The sequence below is a fragment of the Tiliqua scincoides genome, chromosome 1, assembly GCF_035046505.1.
Source record: "Tiliqua scincoides isolate rTilSci1 chromosome 1, rTilSci1.hap2, whole genome shotgun sequence".
NCBI classification, from domain to species: Eukaryota; Metazoa; Chordata; class Lepidosauria; order Squamata; family Scincidae; genus Tiliqua; species Tiliqua scincoides.
Genome location: NC_089821.1, coordinates 105,281,652 through 105,299,431, shown reverse-complemented (window position 1 = coordinate 105,299,431; position 17,780 = coordinate 105,281,652). Strand labels below are relative to the sequence as shown.

The window sequence follows — 17,780 nt, the reverse complement described above, 5'->3', positions numbered from 1 at the left end:
ATCCCATCCCAATTCGAAGTTAGGCAAATTTGACCCAGAACAGAGAGCAGATCAATTCCATTTTAATAACTGAAGCTTCTGTTTTTCTGTAGGTCAGCTCTGCAACTTGCAGAACTGGAAACAGTGGTCAATAAAGATATAAAGGCCTCAAAAATTTGAGAAGAATTCAATGACAAAGCATTAAGGGGGAGTTTTGTTTTTTTAACCTTGCATTCCTCTCCTAAATACACTTAGATGGACAAAAGTCCAATTGATTCCATTAGCATGCAATGCCCACCTCCATTCTGAAGTGGTACAATTTCAAGAAGCATGTGAGTCCTCTGCATGTACAGACTGGTCAAGTCCCATGGAACAGAATTCTAAAGGCTCATTCTTGTGTAACCAAATGGCTTACCTTTTCACAAACTCCTCAAAAAGAATGCGGTGAGAATACCCTTGCCGACGTATGTTGATGGTCTCTAGTAAGCCAGTGTAGCGTAGTTGCACTAAAACTCTTCCTTGGGAAAATTTCAATGCCTCCCGGTCATCATTGGGCTTAATGCAGCGAACAAAATGAGGCTGCCCAACCACCATTTTGGACAAGAGATCCATCAGAGAATACTAAGAAAATAAATTCAAAACAAAACAAAATTTGGCTGTCTGATTTTCTTGAAAGCAATGAAATTCTAAAAACACAATCCTATGTAGGTCTATTCCAAAGTCCTATTGTGTTCAGTGGCGATTACTTCCAGGAATGTGTGGATTGCAGTCTCATACCCCTGTAATCCTGTCCCCCACCAGTTTACATAATGCAGCTATGCTGCTGGAGCGCATGGGAGAGGACTAGACAGCCCAGAGAGGTTAAGTTAAAATGTTTACTTAAGCTACCTGGCCAACAGTGGGTCCCCTCAGATCCAGGCTAGTGGTGCTGTGGCACTCAACAGGAGCTTACCTTTTATGATGCTGCACCGGGACATGCAGAAGTGGATTGCAAGATCCACCACTACGAGCCCACAATAAGATTGGGCTGTCAATATCCTAATTATATTGGTCACACTCATCTAAAAAAAGCAGTATTAACAAACAATATCTGATTGACTTGAAAATAAGTGAGACTGAAAAGGTACACAAAATTGTAAACCAGGTTTCCACAGTAAATTAACGTTTCCCTGCTAGAGTCCGTTTCCCCCACAATCAACACAAAGCAAGAGCTGGAGGAAAAAAAAAGGCGATCTTTTAAAAGTTCTTCTGAAATTTCTTCTCACGTCCAACTGATTTAGCAAAATATTTCCTGAAGAACTTTCCTTGACTCTAGCCTCATGGTGGCTGCTTTTCCCCTGCCATAACCTTCCTCAATTCTACTATAGCTTAGGTCATTTCCTGACCTAGAACCCAATCCTGAGCTCCGCGCGCCAGCTTACTGCCAGAGCACACTGTCTAACACCGGGTTAGTGCTGGGCAGGCACCTGGCCTTCACCGCTCAGTGGTCACATGGGCTGCCGAGCAGCAGAGAGGTAAGTAGGAGCATGGGGGAAGGCGAGGAGGAGGCATTCCAGGGAGGGGGCAGGTGGGCGGAGGGCAAGAAGAAGGCAGGAAGGACGCATGATGGGGAGGCAGGAGGTGGGGAGAGGGCATAGGAAGGCATGCTGGGGGGAGGGAGCGGGATGGGATGGGAGGGAGACGGAACGGGAGGGATCCAAAGCCTCCGCGTCAGGCTTGCAGCCCGACACAGAGGCTTTTACCTTACCACCAACCTTTCGGTCGGCAGTGAATCGAGTAGCCCCATTGTGGGGCTATACTATTCATCTATCCCTGTCTTGTCCAACTAAGAGAATCCCTTCAGGCAAGGATGTTACATTCTTGACAAAGCATCACCTGGTATGCTGCCAACAATTATAAATGACGTTGTAGAAGTCAGATTAGTAATAAACTTAAAGCAAAGTTTAACCATTTAAATTTTTATACCCTAAAATAAGAAGCCACAGTTTGTCTCTTCATGTTGGTTGTTTCTTCAGGGTGCCTCATAATTTCCATGGTGTCGACCTGGGAACACAGAGATGCATGGTGTATTCACTGCTTTTGTGACCAAATCCTCAAAATATGCCTGCTGAGCTTGTTTTATCATCCATTCAGGTCCAGCTCAAGGTGAAGCACCACCTAAGGCAGAGACCTAATTTCTGACTCCTCTTTTTTGTGTACACACATCAGTGCATTTACACCACCTCTTCCACCAGATGTATGGTAAACTGGTCATCTGTTTGGGCTCATTTGTCAGAGCTGTTGGTGAGCGATGAGAGCATTGTGCACTTCTCTTGTATGCGACAATGTAAAATGTATCACTTTACAGTGGCCATAGCTTTGCTAGGTTAGTCATGCCTTCACAAGCGCCATACAAAAGTGACTATGGTCCAAAGCAATGCTGGGTTCATTGCAGCCACAATACACGGAAAGGTGGACAATATTTCCTTCATCACATCATCCTTGTCAGTGAACTCAAGTGTTTTGTTTTGTTTCAGTTTTTACTGTTTGGCGTAGCTTTTCATGACTCCGCATCACTAGTTAGGTATCCAGCACGTGCTGCCAAACTGCAGCCACTCTATATAAAACCTCCTTAGCATTTCAACGCAGTATATGTGGTAGTAAGCATATTATTCATTATGGGTCTTAATTACACCAGCACTACAGCTGTTCTTTTTCAAAAATCAAAGCGGACTTTGTGAATGAGAGAAAGGAAAAAAATCACCACCTCCCAAGTTAGCAATCAAAAGCAGCTTTGTGCTGTTGCACATTAAAGAAAACAACCTGCCCCCTGTTCATAGGGTGCGCATTGGTAACATTGTAGCACTTGCACATGCTCTGTGGTGGTTCACCATCTGCTGTGAACAGGTGGCATTTGTGTAAACTAGGAACATTTGAACCAGAGAATAGTCCTTGCAGCACCTGGACTGCATGCAGCAATCTTCGTGTCACACAGCTATTTCAAAGGGGATGGGATAAAAAGAAACTGGAAAAGATCACTATCACTAAGAATCACTATTCTGAAAAGTTCACTATCAGTACAGCTATTCTGCACCTTACCTTGAGGAGATACTTAGGAGACTGCATGCAAAAGAGAAAGGACAAGAAAGAACAGCAAAGCAGCATTAGAACTGATGTGGAGGGTACAGAGGGGGGAAATGTTTTAGAATCAGACTTAGATTTTGCACAAGGTGAGACATGAAGAACAGAAAGCCATGACTTTGGCTTCTGTAATAGTGGCTGTTTCTTGCACAGAACAGTGTACACATTTAAAATGCACCTCAAGTGGGTATGCAAAAGAAACGTACAAGGCTTTCTAAAGCATGAAAAATATGGTTAAAGAAAAGTCCTATAATATAGTACAAGGGGGGAAAACGCTACATCAGCACAGATAACTTCAAACATTTCAGAAGATCACATGACAAAGTAAATATCAATCTTGCACTTAGAATTGAAGGGATGTCCACAGGGAAAGATGTGAGGGAGGCATTTCAGAATTCACTTAGGCAAAAACTGTGAACATTGCCAGCTAATTTCATCTTCAGAGGAGAGAGGGGAAAAGATTTCACAGACAAATCCTGGCTGTTGGAACCTGGATTTGATTTCAGGAAATGATTTCAGGAAATGATTTCAGAAGCTGATGATATGAATAGAAGAGCATGAAAGATGCTCACTACTGATGTAGACAATTTTCATTAAGCTTCTTATGGTTTCTTTGGTATTTATATGTATATTATTTCAGTTATTGTTTCTTCATTGCATTCATGTTAAGTGCCCAAAGGATGGCGCTAATTCAGTGGTGCTCCAGTCTATATAACAATTCTTATCCTCATTTCTTTCAAGTCCTGTCACATTATAAAGCTAAATTAATATGAGCCCCCAGTGTGAATACTAAGGAAACAGAATGGTTTTAGGGGAAATTCTCAGGACAAAGGTAGACGAACTAGATGTTTGGTCCTCCTCACCCTTTTATAACATCCAGTGAAACTCACTGCAAGATGTGACATCATCCCACTGTGAGCTTTCCTGCTACTGCTAGCAATAGACAATAATTTAGAGCTCAGGTAGGAAAGTTCAGAACATGGCAACATTGCTTCATGAGATGAGTGTCACTAGATGTTACGGAGGAGAACTTCTGTAATGTCTACAGTCTTGTGTATTCCATTTGGAATGAATGAACAACTGAACTGAACTGAGCCCATTCAGTTTGATTTTCCTTCATACCAGAATTAGTGCACCTCTAAATTAGTGAGGTACAAATGGACATAAATGGGGTTCATTTCTGGAATCCCATTCATATCTATTTATACTGGAAGAAGGGCTTACCTTAAGCCAGTGGTTCTCAAAGTGGTGGGTCGTGACCCACCAGTTCGTGTAAAGGTTCCCCCATCCCTTTAAGAGGCAGGGGAAGGAGAGAGGTTGGGAAGCGACCCCCAGGATTGCATCCATATGGGGAGGTGACGGGGCTGTTTTTGACTTACATTAGGTAGGCAGGGCTGCAGCGGGCTGCATGAGGTGTGGGGAGCCCCACACAGCTCTCCGCAGAGCTCCCCGAGGCTTGAAACGTTCAGAAAAAACAGGCGCAATGCACTTCCATTTTGCAGGAGGTGCTTTGCTCCTGCTGTTTCTGAATGTTCCAAGCCTTGGGAAGCGCTGCGGAAGGCTGTGCAGGGCTCCCCACACCTCCTGCAGCCTGCTGCAGCCCAGCCTACCTAATGTAAGTCAAAAGCACCCCCTCACCCTCCCATAGCGACGCGATCCTGGGGATTGTGTCGCTGCCCTTGCCCCTCCCCCACAAAGACTTACTGAGGGAGTAAAGCTCCCTCAATGTTTGAGAACCACTGCCTTAAGCCATTTCTGCCCAATGTTGCATATATGCAGCAGGAACCAAATGTGTACACCTGTGGGCCAGGCAAAAATGGGTGTAACAGGTAGTTACGGAGCTCCTCTACACAACTGTCAGTTGGTGACCACAATTTTGATTTTCCCTCAGTCCTCCTGACTCTGTGTCATCCCGAAGCATTGTGGAGGAAAAGCTACGTCATCCAGTGGGGGCTGCCTTTTTTCCCCTCAACAATCCCTTGGAATGACATGGTGGAAAAATCAAAATAGCAGTAGCTATTTGGAGTTGCCACCACAAACAACAAACCCAAAGTAAATAGGATGGATGACAACAAACTAATCGCAAACAAGTGAAAAATGAAAAGAATGCAAGTATATGAATGCAAAAAATAAAATGAAATAAAATAACTAAGCAAACAGGAGCTTAAACAATGAACATTAATAAAAACAAAATATAACAAGAAGAACACAATCTTGTTCCCCTAATTTCTAGCTTTCCAGTCTTACTGGGTAGATGGCTGAAAGTCCCAATCTAGACAATTGCTAACAGCCAACAGCTTGCTACTGCTGCCATAATCAGGAAAAATATAGAGAAATGCATATGAAAGGGGTAAAAGAGGCCACAGAGACAATGCTCTGTTTTATGTCAGTTCATATTTTAATCTATGAGCTAGATAAGCATGACCCCCATCTTTCACAACATTTAGCCAGTTTGTGATAGGTACTGTGAAAAACGTGAAAGCCTATGTTTGACCGCTAGGAAACTAATGAAACATTCCCAAGGGGAAAATTACAAATTAATCCTCCTGCGTGCACCTAAAAGAAAAGAGGAAAGGCAAAAACAAGACACAAAAAGATTACTATAATCATAATACATATTTTCCTGACGCATAAGACAGATTTTTCCTACCAAAGGAAAGCAAGTTAGCAAAGCCCGGTCCTTGATTTTCCCAAGATTTAGGAAAATGTATTTGAACAAAATTAACTGATTTGGAGCCAATCTTACCCTTCCCCCGTCCCCTGGTGCAGTAGTGCCAAAAACAGGTGTGCCGTATCCAGTGCGGGGAGGGAGGCCTCAGAGGACAAAGGGAATTTAAATTCCCTTACACTTCTGTAAACCTTGCAAACCACAATGAGTCTCCTTGAACCTGTGCCAGTGATTTCACTAGTGCAAGTCCAAGGAGAGAAATGAAACAGGGAGGATGTAGGAAGGGGGATAGGATTCAGCATGTGCCATTGCTGCCAGATCCACCCCTCTCACAGCCTCCTTCCCCCCTCCTGCCCACTTTCACCCCCTCCTGCCTCTCCCACCGACTTACCTTCTCTGGCGGGCAACAGGAGAGCTGATGGCACAGGCAGGAATGCGCTAGCCTTCCCACCAGCATCCCCAAAAGTGTTCTGCTGAGCGTGCTGCCAAAGCACCTTTTTTCAATGATGCTGACTGCTCTACGGCAGTCAGCGCCAGCAAAAGAGGCACTACGACATCAGCTGGTAAGTAGAGAATTCGGCTGCTGGATTTTGCAGATGAATATTTTTGGGAAAGAATTCACAGAGACAACTGAAAAAAATAAAAAGTATTGCATCTTTTCCTAGGTTTAATAGAAATAAAATTCCATCATGGAGCCTGCTAAGATAGAAAGTGGGATAAAAATGTAAATAATAATAATTACTACAATAACCACATCTGGATAATAGCTGCCGTATTGTAAAAAAAACAACCCAAATCCTCTCAAAAATAAGTGTAAATCAAGAGGGCTTGCATCAATTCAGGATCTGGTACAGTGCAAAATGTTACAGATCCCATTCTGAATATGACCGTCAAGGCCCTAGGTATGTACTGACCTTGATACGACCTGCACTGAGCTGCGGAGGCAAAGACCGGGATGCTGCTGTCACCCTTGCTCTTGTCTGAGCCAAATTACCTGTTTGGGGGTGGGGGAGAGAGAGAGAGATTTAGACAGTGTTTGACCATGTAATGTAAAAACTGGAAGAGGAGAGCAGTCTGAGCAGCAACAATGTGAATGCTACCAGATAGTCTCTTGTATTCATTTCTTCTGATAAGCGGAAAGAGAAACGCTAATGAACAGGGCATGAAAATATAAAGGTTACAAACAGCACAATCCCAAACATGTTTGCTAGACTTGACCTGAAAACTAGTTCAGTAGAAGCTTCCTTTGAGTAAATATGGACAGGATGGCACTTCATGGAAATCACAGTACTCTGTGTTAAGGTATCTAGAAAAAACAATATTACCTGGTTCCACTTTCACAACAAACTGGGACTGAAGTGGGAGTGTCCCCACTAGCCCTATCCTCCAAATGATCCTAGTAGGGTTGTAGCCAAGATGGGTTCTACTAAAAATAATCTACTAGATTATTCATAACAGCATCTTCTCTTCTAGATTATGCTAAATTACAGGACACTAATACATTTTAGAATCTGCTCTACCTTTAAAGAACTCCTTTAGAGGGGTGGGGAAAAACATTCTGAAGAGGACATGAGAAATTTGTTCTGATTTATATAGGATGTAAGAAGGACATTTATACAGGACGTACGGACAGGACATGAGAAATCGGTAAACTGTATGCACGCGCAGTCGCATTTAAAAGCAGTTCAAATATGTACTAACTTATTTGCAGGGTTGGGAAGTCCAATCAGTGACTCAAACTCAAGTCATGAAAACGTGTGAATTTGGGTGACTTGTTGACTCGTGAGTCACACACATGGAATACTCTGAAAATGACTCAAGTCAGGGCCCCCCTGACTCTGCACTCATCCCCACGCACCCTGACTTGAGTCTGCCTGTGTCTGGGGGTGCCTGCTTACTGTTCTTGCCACGTGGAAAACCTCATGGGTCCAGCATTCCAATAGGGTGAGCAGCAGGGAAGTTCCAGCTGGGAGGCAGGAAAGCGTTAATGTGAGCAGGGGGACAGGAGAGGGGATGGCTCTCTTTTCCCATCTCTGATAGGAAGGAAGGAATGGATGATCATTGGATGGGCAGTCTGGTATTTTCATTGACTGAAGGAGAGCAGGAGAAGGAGCCATGGGGGGTTCTTGCTTTAGGATTGGCTGGAGAAGGCCAGGGAATGGGGGAGGCAATGTCCATACAACATTTCCCTGAATGAAGTAACTAGCTGAACATCAGAGGAAAGGGGCTTTGTGGACACCTCTGATATGCTAGTTTATGATGCTTTCCACCATGGCTGGTTGGGAGGAGGGAGCCTCATTGAATAACCGTCTGAAGAGGGACTACTTCTGAGTAGGGCTGACAAGGATCAGTAGTCCTGGTAAGCCTCCTGGCTACTGCTTGTGACCCTCCTCCCTCTTGCCTCCCACCCCTCCCATTTACAGATGGGCGGGGACAGCAGGGGAGGGAGTAAAGACAGCTCCGATACACACACAGCTGAGCAGCAGCCCCATTTTTTCTATGGCGGGTTTTTTAAAGGAGGGGGGCACTCGACTCAAGTCCATTAGAGTCACTAAAGGGTACTTGGCAACTCAGAAAGTGCCCCCATTAGGACTCTTTTTCATGTTGAGTCGCGGGGAGGGGGCGGTGACTCTAGGCTCAACTCGAGTAAAGTCACACTAGGGTTTCCCATCCCTGCAGTTATCTATGTGTAGCATTTGCATGTCAGCAATGCATCCACCCCACTGATTATTGGCACGCCAATGTTACACACACCAACAGGTCAGCACTTCATAAAGATATTTACATGACACTATGCCATGTGCAGTATGCTTACCCAGGAGGCCTCCATGCTGCATGCATCTGTTACAAGTTACACAGAATAAGATGGCCGGATGAGCTGGCAGAGTTCTTGAGCTATACCATTTTGAACTGCAGGAGGGATATTGCTTTTTCCAGTGTTCCGTCAAATAAACATTTCCCTGAATGAAGTAACTAGCTGAACATCAGAGGAAACCTGAACCTCCACATCAGAGGAAAGGGGCTTTGTGGACACTTCTGATATGCTAGTTTATGATGAAGAGAGCTTTTTACATGGTGGCATGCAAGAAAGATGACCTTCCCGTAGTCTGAACTGGTACAGTCCAGATTCTAATGCCTAGTTCTAATTCTATCATCTAATGTGCAGAAAGGGTCTGTCCCTAGGGGTTGTCTCATCTTGGCATGATAAATACTGTGGATTCAGCAGTAGATGTGATGGGCAGTGTCAAAGACTAGATAACAAACCGGCATTCACTTGCACTATCAAAGCTTATGAGGAAGACAAAAAACAAAGCTGTGGACTATTAATTCTCAAGAACTCTGATGCACTTAAGACACTCTGTGACTCAAGGGTAATGAGAACATGATAAAACAATCTTTAACTTTCTGTCATAAAAGTTTTGCTTACTTTTCAGCTGTGAGTGGCATGCTCAAATCTGGTCGATGTATTTAACTCATGGAAGTCAGTCAGAGAATTTGCTTTAGAGTGAGATGGGAAGTTCAATTTAAACTACGTAATTTTCTGGTCCTGATGATTTTGAAACTACCTAGAATCATAGAACGTTAGAAAGGACCTGGGATGTCATTGGTGCCCCAATCCTATACCCTGCCATTGAAACTGATGCAGTTACAAAAATAGGCACATGCTGCATCAAACTATGGGGATCAAACTTCCCTCAAGGAAGGGGACTTTTGTTCCCTTACCTCCGCCAAAGCCCCCTGATGTCCCATGGGCCTCCTAAGACCTATGCCAGCTCTATAGCTGCCATACGTTCAAGGAGAAAAAATGGGGGCAGACTGGAGAAACGGATGGGAATAGAAACCTGGTGCACACCAGTGCCACCAGGATCCTCCCCTTCCCTCCCTTGTCGCAGCTGCACATCCCAACTCCTCCTGCCCTTCCTCTCCCTTTCCATGGCATGCCTCCCCCAGCATCTTACTGGGGCCTACAGAGCTCCAGTACCAGCTGCATGCACATCTCATCACTCACCTTTTGCAGCAGCAGCCTGGCAGCACACAACAGCATGTCACAGTTTGGAACACCATAAAGCATGGTGCACTGCTGGGACACCAGTTCTGGCAGTGCAAACAGGCCACAGGTCTGAGCATCTAGCCACTCCCCTGCTCAGTGCAAGCAACTACAGCATCACTGGATGAACAGGTGGTCATCCAGTCCAGCATCTAGAAGTGTGCATGTGCTTAAATTTCTCTTCTGTTAATGAAAATGTGATTGTAAAATGCTGTGCTCTGGCCAGATCCTGCCTGCTGTTTTAAATGTGTAGGAATCAGTTGAGTGGTTTGTTGACAGAGTAGTAATTATCAATATTTTTTGTGGAAAAAAAATTTAAGGGTCTGGTGTGTGGGGGGGTTGCTTTTAAAAATAAAATCTGCAAGAGGAAGAAAGGAAGTGATGTGGACGAGGCATGTGCAAACCATTCCAGATATATTTCAAAGTTTTAAGTAGTGAGCGGAGCACAAGATGTCCAAATGTTTTCTCTGGCTACATATCTTCAGAGGCTAAACTGTGATTAATAGCATTGAAAGAACCCTTTGAAGCTGGATTGGTGACATCAAAGTCCTAATCCATGGGTGGCAGGATTTTTATAATGAGCGGGAAGCATTTTAACACATTTCAAAGGATTTACAGCATGAATAAACAATAGGCCTCTGCAGATGTGCCACACACCTTTCAGAAACATAACACATAAATAAGTTTCCATTTTAATTTAAATGTAAATAAAGTGTTAACACTTCTTTCTGATGTTAGGAGTGCCTTGTTTGCAGCAATCTGCTGGTTTTGCTCATTGCTTTACTGAAAGCATGCTAATTTCAAACAGCCTTCTTTATTTCAAAACTATAACTGATACCATGAAACTAGAAAGAGGTAACATTAAACAACCCAAACCAGAGCCCACTTTTTGAAACACAATTCATTACATAGGAATTAAATTAATTAATATAGCGGCCATACAACACTGAAAGTAACCTCTCACATTATACACTCTCACTTCTAAGAAAGCTTTTCTGGAAAAAAAACTGGGAGTTGGTACTAAAGTGATGGAGATTTCACACACACACACACACACACACACACACACACACACACACACACCATAATGGAGAATAATTTGTGTTCATTTTTTCCCTGGTTTAAAAATAGGCTATCAGGTAAAAAGGAAAAAAATGTGCTCAGAAAGTTATTTTCATTCCACCCGCTGGGTGCTACATTTCTCAGTGGCTTTCAGTAGCCACCAGCCACAACATTTCCTTCTGCATATTGTCAGGACACATTTACAAGGAGACCTAAAACTATTTCTTGCACCCTGCTAAGTTTAAGAGCCGGGGGCTATAACTTTCACAAATGTTTGTCTAATTTGGGGCCAAGAGGCCTCAGAATGACTGCAAGAGATCCACAGTGTAATGAGATAATTAGCGGAGAGTGTCATGCCAAATATGCAGACAAGAGAGTACAAAATGAGTACAACATGAGCAAAACAATCTCTGTTGTTCAGATTTTGCTTACGGAAGCAGCACTTTGTGGTGGCCAGCGTTTTGACCCATCTGCTGCATATTATACAGAAAATCTTTCTTCAATTAGCCTGGTATCAAGTATTGTGCAACTATCAGGAAAATCTCTATTAAGACAATGTTTCTGAAGCAAAACATGACCCACCTTCCTCTCCCTGGGCAGCACCAGTTATGATCCCTTGCAGATATGTGTACCCCATTTTAATCTCATGCAAAATAATTGGGGAGCAAATTCATTATTATTTACAATAATGTGTTTTAAAGTTAGAACAAGTGGTTTCATAAAAATATAGCATTATTTGATTTACAGGCCGTGTTATAGAGAAACACCATACTCAAAGTTAACACAGAGAAAAAAAAGCATGCACAACAGGCTCACAGAGCATGCCCTGATGACTCAAGGGCACTTTATTGCAATTAGTAGCAAAATAGGAGCACACAGAAACATGCTGAGGGAAGAGAGGGAGTCTAATTATCCAAAGCAATCTCCAGGGCATCCTGACCTGTAACCATTGGTTAGTACATCAGCCCAAAGAAAACTTTCTGTATAGTTTCTTCCTGCTCTCAGAAACCGAGCAGGGCTACACCTTGTAAGCATCAATGTTGCTACAAAATCAGATGCCCATTGGGTCCTGGAAAACTATTTTAATGTTTAGTGGCCATCCATGCCTGTTCAAGCAGAAATGCCAACAATCTAAATTAGGCCTTTTTTACAGGGTTCTATGGCTGTGCCAAAACACCTCCACCATTTCCACCCCCCACCCCCATCATGTACATTTCAGCTCACAGTTCTCAGCTGAGAACTTTTTACTCAGCATCGGCGTTCTTGCACTTACAGGACAGCCAAGAACAGCACAGAAACACATCAATGCTTAACAATACATTTCAGTGCCAGTGGCAGATGGATGCCAGCATTAAAGGTCCGCTTACTCCCACATCTACTGTTTCCCACAATGGCACACCTCTAAGAATTCCACAAACAAAAGAAAAATGCTTATTTTTCTCCTGCCATTGCTCCTCTGCAACTGGTAGCCAGAGGCATACTGAGACAATATACAAGCGTGATGAATCTCCTATGTTCGTAGTCTATTTTCTTACATTTTTGAACACTTTTAACTTCTCAAAAGCTCCTGTTTAAGTTCTGCAGCCTAAAAGTTGCTGGGGCATACTTGGCAAGCATCCTTAATCCTTTGTCTGAAACTTCATTATCTAGCTCCATGTGCATTTGTAGCTTGGGGAAATTCCTCTGTTTGGAGTACTGTGATTGGCAGGTGCTTAGCTATTAGGCTGTCAAACCTGTCCATCTAGGTCAGTGTTTCCCAACTTGGGGGTCATGACCCCCCAGGACAGGTGTGCACATTTTTGGTTGGGATGCTTACCCCCTTAAAGCAGGTAGCGACCCGACCAAGAACCTGTAGGTGCTGTTAGTACTGCACCTCTGAGTTTTACCACCACCCCAAATACATGTGTGTAAAAAGGGGTTTTTTTTTGCAGTGGTGGCAGCAAAACCCAGAAGTGCTGTACTAATGGTGCCTATGGGTCTCTGGTTGTGTCACTAATCTCATTAAGGGGGTAGTGTCCCAACCCAAGTTTGGCAACAACTTATCTAGTTCAAGGGAGTGGATACAGTGATCAGGTAGGCTCCACTTTTCCAGTGGATAGCATAATTATGTGATAGCATAATCAAAGCAAAATTATAAATTTCTCAGCCCACAGGGGTTATTTGCTGCCAGTTGCCTGAGTGACCTATTTGGGGGGAGGTCAAAGAGAAACACTCACCTGTGAGTGCAATAACTAGGGATTCCTTGAGCAACGTTAAGTAGCTTCGGGTACAAGCTATGCAACTAGATTGTGATCAGAGATCTTTTGTTGCTTTGTCTGCTAAGTGACTCCAGCCAGCCTAGAAATTGCCCAGTTTAACTGGGTGGTGGTGGTGGAGATGGTGTTGGGTGCCGAGATTCTGAGTAGCTTCCACGTCCATCTGCTGGGTTACTCCATTCATTTAATGAAAACTTGTCTTTGTGCATTCCAGCCATGCTCAGGCATTTTCCAGCAGCCTGTTGGAAATTTTTACTATCCATCTTTCTTTCCCCTGTTTAAGAACACTAGTTACATTTTGACCTTTGGTCTGGCTAATTGGCCCCTCCTACTGGGGCTAATTAGAAATCATGGCAAAGAGTCTTTGGACACAGTACAGAACTGTATAGTTGCAAAAAATATTGCTGCTGTTCTGATTTCATCATTGTATTACTTCAGGTTATGTCTTTTGATGGGAAAGAAAATTGTCTAAGTAGCAGAAAGTAATTGCTCATTTGAGACCCATCAGTGCAATTTTACCTCTCTGTTCTGCAAACTCATAAATCATTTGTAACTTCATTTCTGTCAGTACTTGAACTTAAATATACCCAATCACCTTAAGGTTCACCAAATGGAATGAATATGCTTTCTTCAGTGAGAAAAATGTGCATTATGTTCTCATGTTTTTGAATGTATCAAAATCTCTCCCATGACATAATTTCACATCACACCTGTCATCTCCTCACACTATTTCACTAAATAAAGGTTTCTTCTTTATTATAGCAAAATCCATCAATGAACATTGACATAGAAAGTTTATTCTTGTGGAGCCACATTTTGGTTTTGACTCTTAGCTGCAGATTTGTTCAACAGTAAGTTCTATATCTACTTTAACTTTGGACTGAGTACTCTCTTCAGAAATTGTTCACTGTAGCTTTCTGGGTTTGATGCTGACAAATTCACAATTTGTAATCAATATCAGTGGTGTAGTTAAGGCATCTGGCACACAGGGACACAAAATTTTTTTAACATCCCCATTTTAACACCCCCCAGGTGCCAGATGCCTGTTAGAAAGTGCCTTTCTAAGGCCTCCTGGAGGCCTTCGACTACTTTTTTTTCTCACCTCAGGTTTGCCATCAGGGGTGTGGATTGGCACTCCCTCAAGGTGTGGTATCCAGGGCAACAAACCTCCCTGCTCCTCCTTAGCCACGCCACTGATCAATATGATGGAAAACAGCTGGACTGACAGTTTAATCAGTCAAGACAAGAACCACTATAACATAATGAAATGAATAACCAGCAGCAGGGGTCAGCCAGGTTGGGCCTTGGCCCACATCCATCAAAGGATTCACCTGGATAGGTTGACCCCTGAAACCTCAGTACTGGTGGAAGTGATAGCACTCAATACGCCATGGGGGCAGATGGAGGGCACCATGGTGGCCCAGGTAAGGGCTTTGGTCCACGGTTGCCAGGAACCTGGCACTGGATAGCTGAAAAGTACAGATCACAGTCAGACACATATGTTGCTCTGACAGGAGCAGAAGAACTTTAATCATATTCTAGAAGAGCATGATACAGAGCAGAGTTTGTCAACATTTGTCCCTTACCATACCACTTTGCATGGTTCACCTATTTGAGGTACCACCAGAAGTAACTGGTGATGATGTCATTGGCAGTTACTTTTGGGTTGGGAGACTAGATGTGATGTAACAAACACCGGTAAGAGGCTGGGAAGGCTTTACTGAGTGTGCAAAAAGTGAACACAGGAGCTCTGCCTGCCAAGCTGAGTCTCCTACCACTGCTTATTGTGTTGCATTACTGGTCTCACTGCCAGGTGATGGGGGGGGCCTGGGGGGCACGCGTATACAACCGGACACCACCTCAAGTACCACCAGCAGTATGAGTATCACTGATCTGTAAGTGATAACAGAACACAACAAATTTGCCAAGAGAAAGAACCAAACTCTTGCTCTATATCAGTGAAAAACACTGATATAGAGCAAGGGTTTGGTTCTTTCTCTTGGCAAATTTGTTGTGTTCTATTATCACCTACAGATCAGGAAAAGAATAACAAGAGCAAACAATCTCGATTGTACTTATTCTGATTTTAATCTAATCTAATCTAATTTGACCATTGTAATGATTTCAACAAAACTCTGAATTTCAGAGACTGCATATTGTTATACATGCAGTTTCATACTGCAATTGTAACAGTGGCCATGCAGAACTTAATTGACTAATCTTGGGCAATTTCAGAATCAATTAAGATATCACAAAGTTCAGCATCTCCACCTCTTTTTTCAAGTACAGATCTAAAAGAAAAGGTGCTGGCATAGCACAATGTCTCAGAGACCAAGTTATAATCAAGAAATCCTGGGTTCAAATCTTATCTTTGCTATGAACTCATTAGATGGTCTTAGGCAGTTGCCTTTTCTAGTGGTTGTTTGCTGGCATCTCTTCGTGAAGATTGTGAGCCCTTTGGAATGGGGAATCCATTTAATAATTTCTTTTGTTACATAAGCCACTCTGGGAACTTTTCTGTTGAAACGTGTATATAAATATTCTCAACAAAAATACCATACTTACCTATAAGGTGAGAAATTTCTACCAGTAAATCAAGTGTAGATTGTCGCCTCGTCTTTTCTGTGAGTCACTCAGGGTTGCTCAGGCTGTCGGCAGCCAGAAGAAGCTTAGAGGAGCTTTAAAAGTGCCTGCAGGGGGTCTGTGACGCCTCTGAGGAACATTTGAGTGATTACAGACAGCTTACAAACAGGCAGTTTGTTTACATTTGTCGGAGCCCCATTATAGAGTCTTCTGAGCATGCTCCTTAACTCCAAACCCAGGAGCGCCTCTTAAAATGACAGTGAACAGTATAAAATGTTGTCTGGCAGCAACTGAAGCAGAGTGCTGTGCTGTGGTAAGCTGTCTGTGTTGCTTTATATTGGTTCTGCATTTGTTTTGGATGATTTTAAAAACTGCAAATGCTTTTCTGCAGTTTCAAACCTGGATTTTTTTTTTTTTTTTTTACAATTTAATGCAATGTTCAATTCTGTTGCTTGGGGGGGGGGGAAATGCACACAGTACCACATAAGCATCTTGTTAAAGTCTTCAAAAACAGTGGCGCGGCTCAGATTCTTTCCCCCCTTTCAATCAAGCTCCAGGGCAAGTTGCAGCTCTTCCTCACAAGCACGATTTCCCAAGTTTTACCCCGATGTATCTGAGGGTCATGGAACATTCCATGATTTTGATTGAAAACCTGCCCTTATCTGTGAGATCAACTTATAGGTAGATCAACTTATAGGCAGATGCCTGCGGTAATAGGGATTCATTTGTAATGAACCAAAATTGAACCAAATGGACCCGATTCAGTTCAATTTTCATTTTTACCAGAATAATAGCACATATATAATAGCATCTCACTATGAATCTTTCCAGTCATTGTTCAAGAAAAAAGTGAGGCCACCAAACCCTGTTATTTAAAAGAGGCAGGGAAAATAAAAAAGGAAAAATATAAAACAGCAACACTATTTATTGCCCTCATCATCATAAGGAAACAATAGATAGTATTAAAAATGGAAGAAGGCCAATTTACATAAAATTCTCTGAAGCCTCTGCCATCTTTTTATTTCTTGAACGCCATAAAAATTTATCTGTAATATTTAAGTGCATTATATTTTTAATCTAGTCATCTGGGGATTTCATTTCTAGGAAAGGTTGCTATATTCTTGCACAAAACAAAGGAAACAATTCTGCTTCCTTTCCCATGTGGAGGGCAGGCAGTGAGGGTATGAAGCTGTCTCTGGTTCCCAGACCAGTTCAGTCTACATAGGGAAAATGTTCAAACTATTGAGTCCTAGGAGAGGATAAGAAACGGTGAGGTGGGCTTCCTGGTTTCAAGTACCAGGATGGACAGTCAACCTCTCATTTGCTGGAACATCCTATGGTCTGCTAGGGTGCAATTTTCCCATGTGTCTTTTAGGCAGTGGACAAGCTGTCAATGTTACAATCATGGAAACTTTACAAATGCTCCACATATAGGTAGATTATATGATGGCAGGTTGACAACCTTCAGTCTCGAAAGACTATGGTATAAGCCTACAGCACCCGGTATTCCCAGACATTCCCATCCACGTACTAACCAGGCCTTACCCTGCTTAGTTTCCGAGATCAGACAAGATCAGGCATGTGCAGGGTAACAGTTGCTGCCGGATGTCACCCCTGGGGGCTGGGGGATAAGAATAGGCCCTCAGTTTGGCTGTACTTGTCGTAAGAGGCGACTAAACAGCCACAGGGTAGGTGGGACTCGTCAGCCTGGGAAGGCAGCTCATCTGAGAGAAGGAAAACTCTGATCCCAAACCTCCACTGCCTTGTGGCTACATCCAGATATGGAAAAGGCTTCAGGAGTCAACCTCGAGGCAAAATCCGGAGCCGGAGTCCCTGAGGCAGTTCATGGCTGAACACAGTCACGTGCTGGCAACTCCTGTGACGCCACTGGAACCAACCATATTGGCTTCTGCCTTTCCACTGGACCGTTTCAGCGACATGGGGGGGGATTTGCTGCATGGGTAACAGCCTATTCTCCATACCTACTTTACCCAGGCTTCGTGCACTGGAGAGGACACTCTGTTCCAGAACCACCATTCACAGGGCGATTCCATAGTCTTCCGAG

At 43.3% G+C, this 17,780-nt stretch overlaps 1 protein-coding gene across 7 annotated transcripts in view; it reads right to left on the bottom strand.

The window, feature by feature from the left end:
- Nucleotides 1–17,780, bottom strand: part of MYO3B (myosin IIIB) — a 309,268-nt gene that overhangs the window by 131,130 nt on the left and 160,358 nt on the right. For 4 of the 7 annotated variants that reach the window (XM_066612192.1, XM_066612189.1, XM_066612191.1 and 1 more), the window contains 4 exons: nucleotides 6,682–6,761; nucleotides 3,058–3,078; nucleotides 1,945–2,022; nucleotides 395–600 (listed from right to left, as the gene is read on the bottom strand). In XM_066612192.1, coding sequence (XP_066468289.1) covers nucleotides 395–600; nucleotides 1,945–2,022; nucleotides 3,058–3,078; nucleotides 6,682–6,761 — 385 coding nt within the window. The remainder of the gene's footprint in view (nucleotides 1–394; nucleotides 601–1,944; nucleotides 2,023–3,057; nucleotides 3,079–6,681; nucleotides 6,762–17,780) is intronic. The other 3 variants (XM_066612190.1, XM_066612193.1, XM_066612195.1) reach the window with 1 other exon arrangement.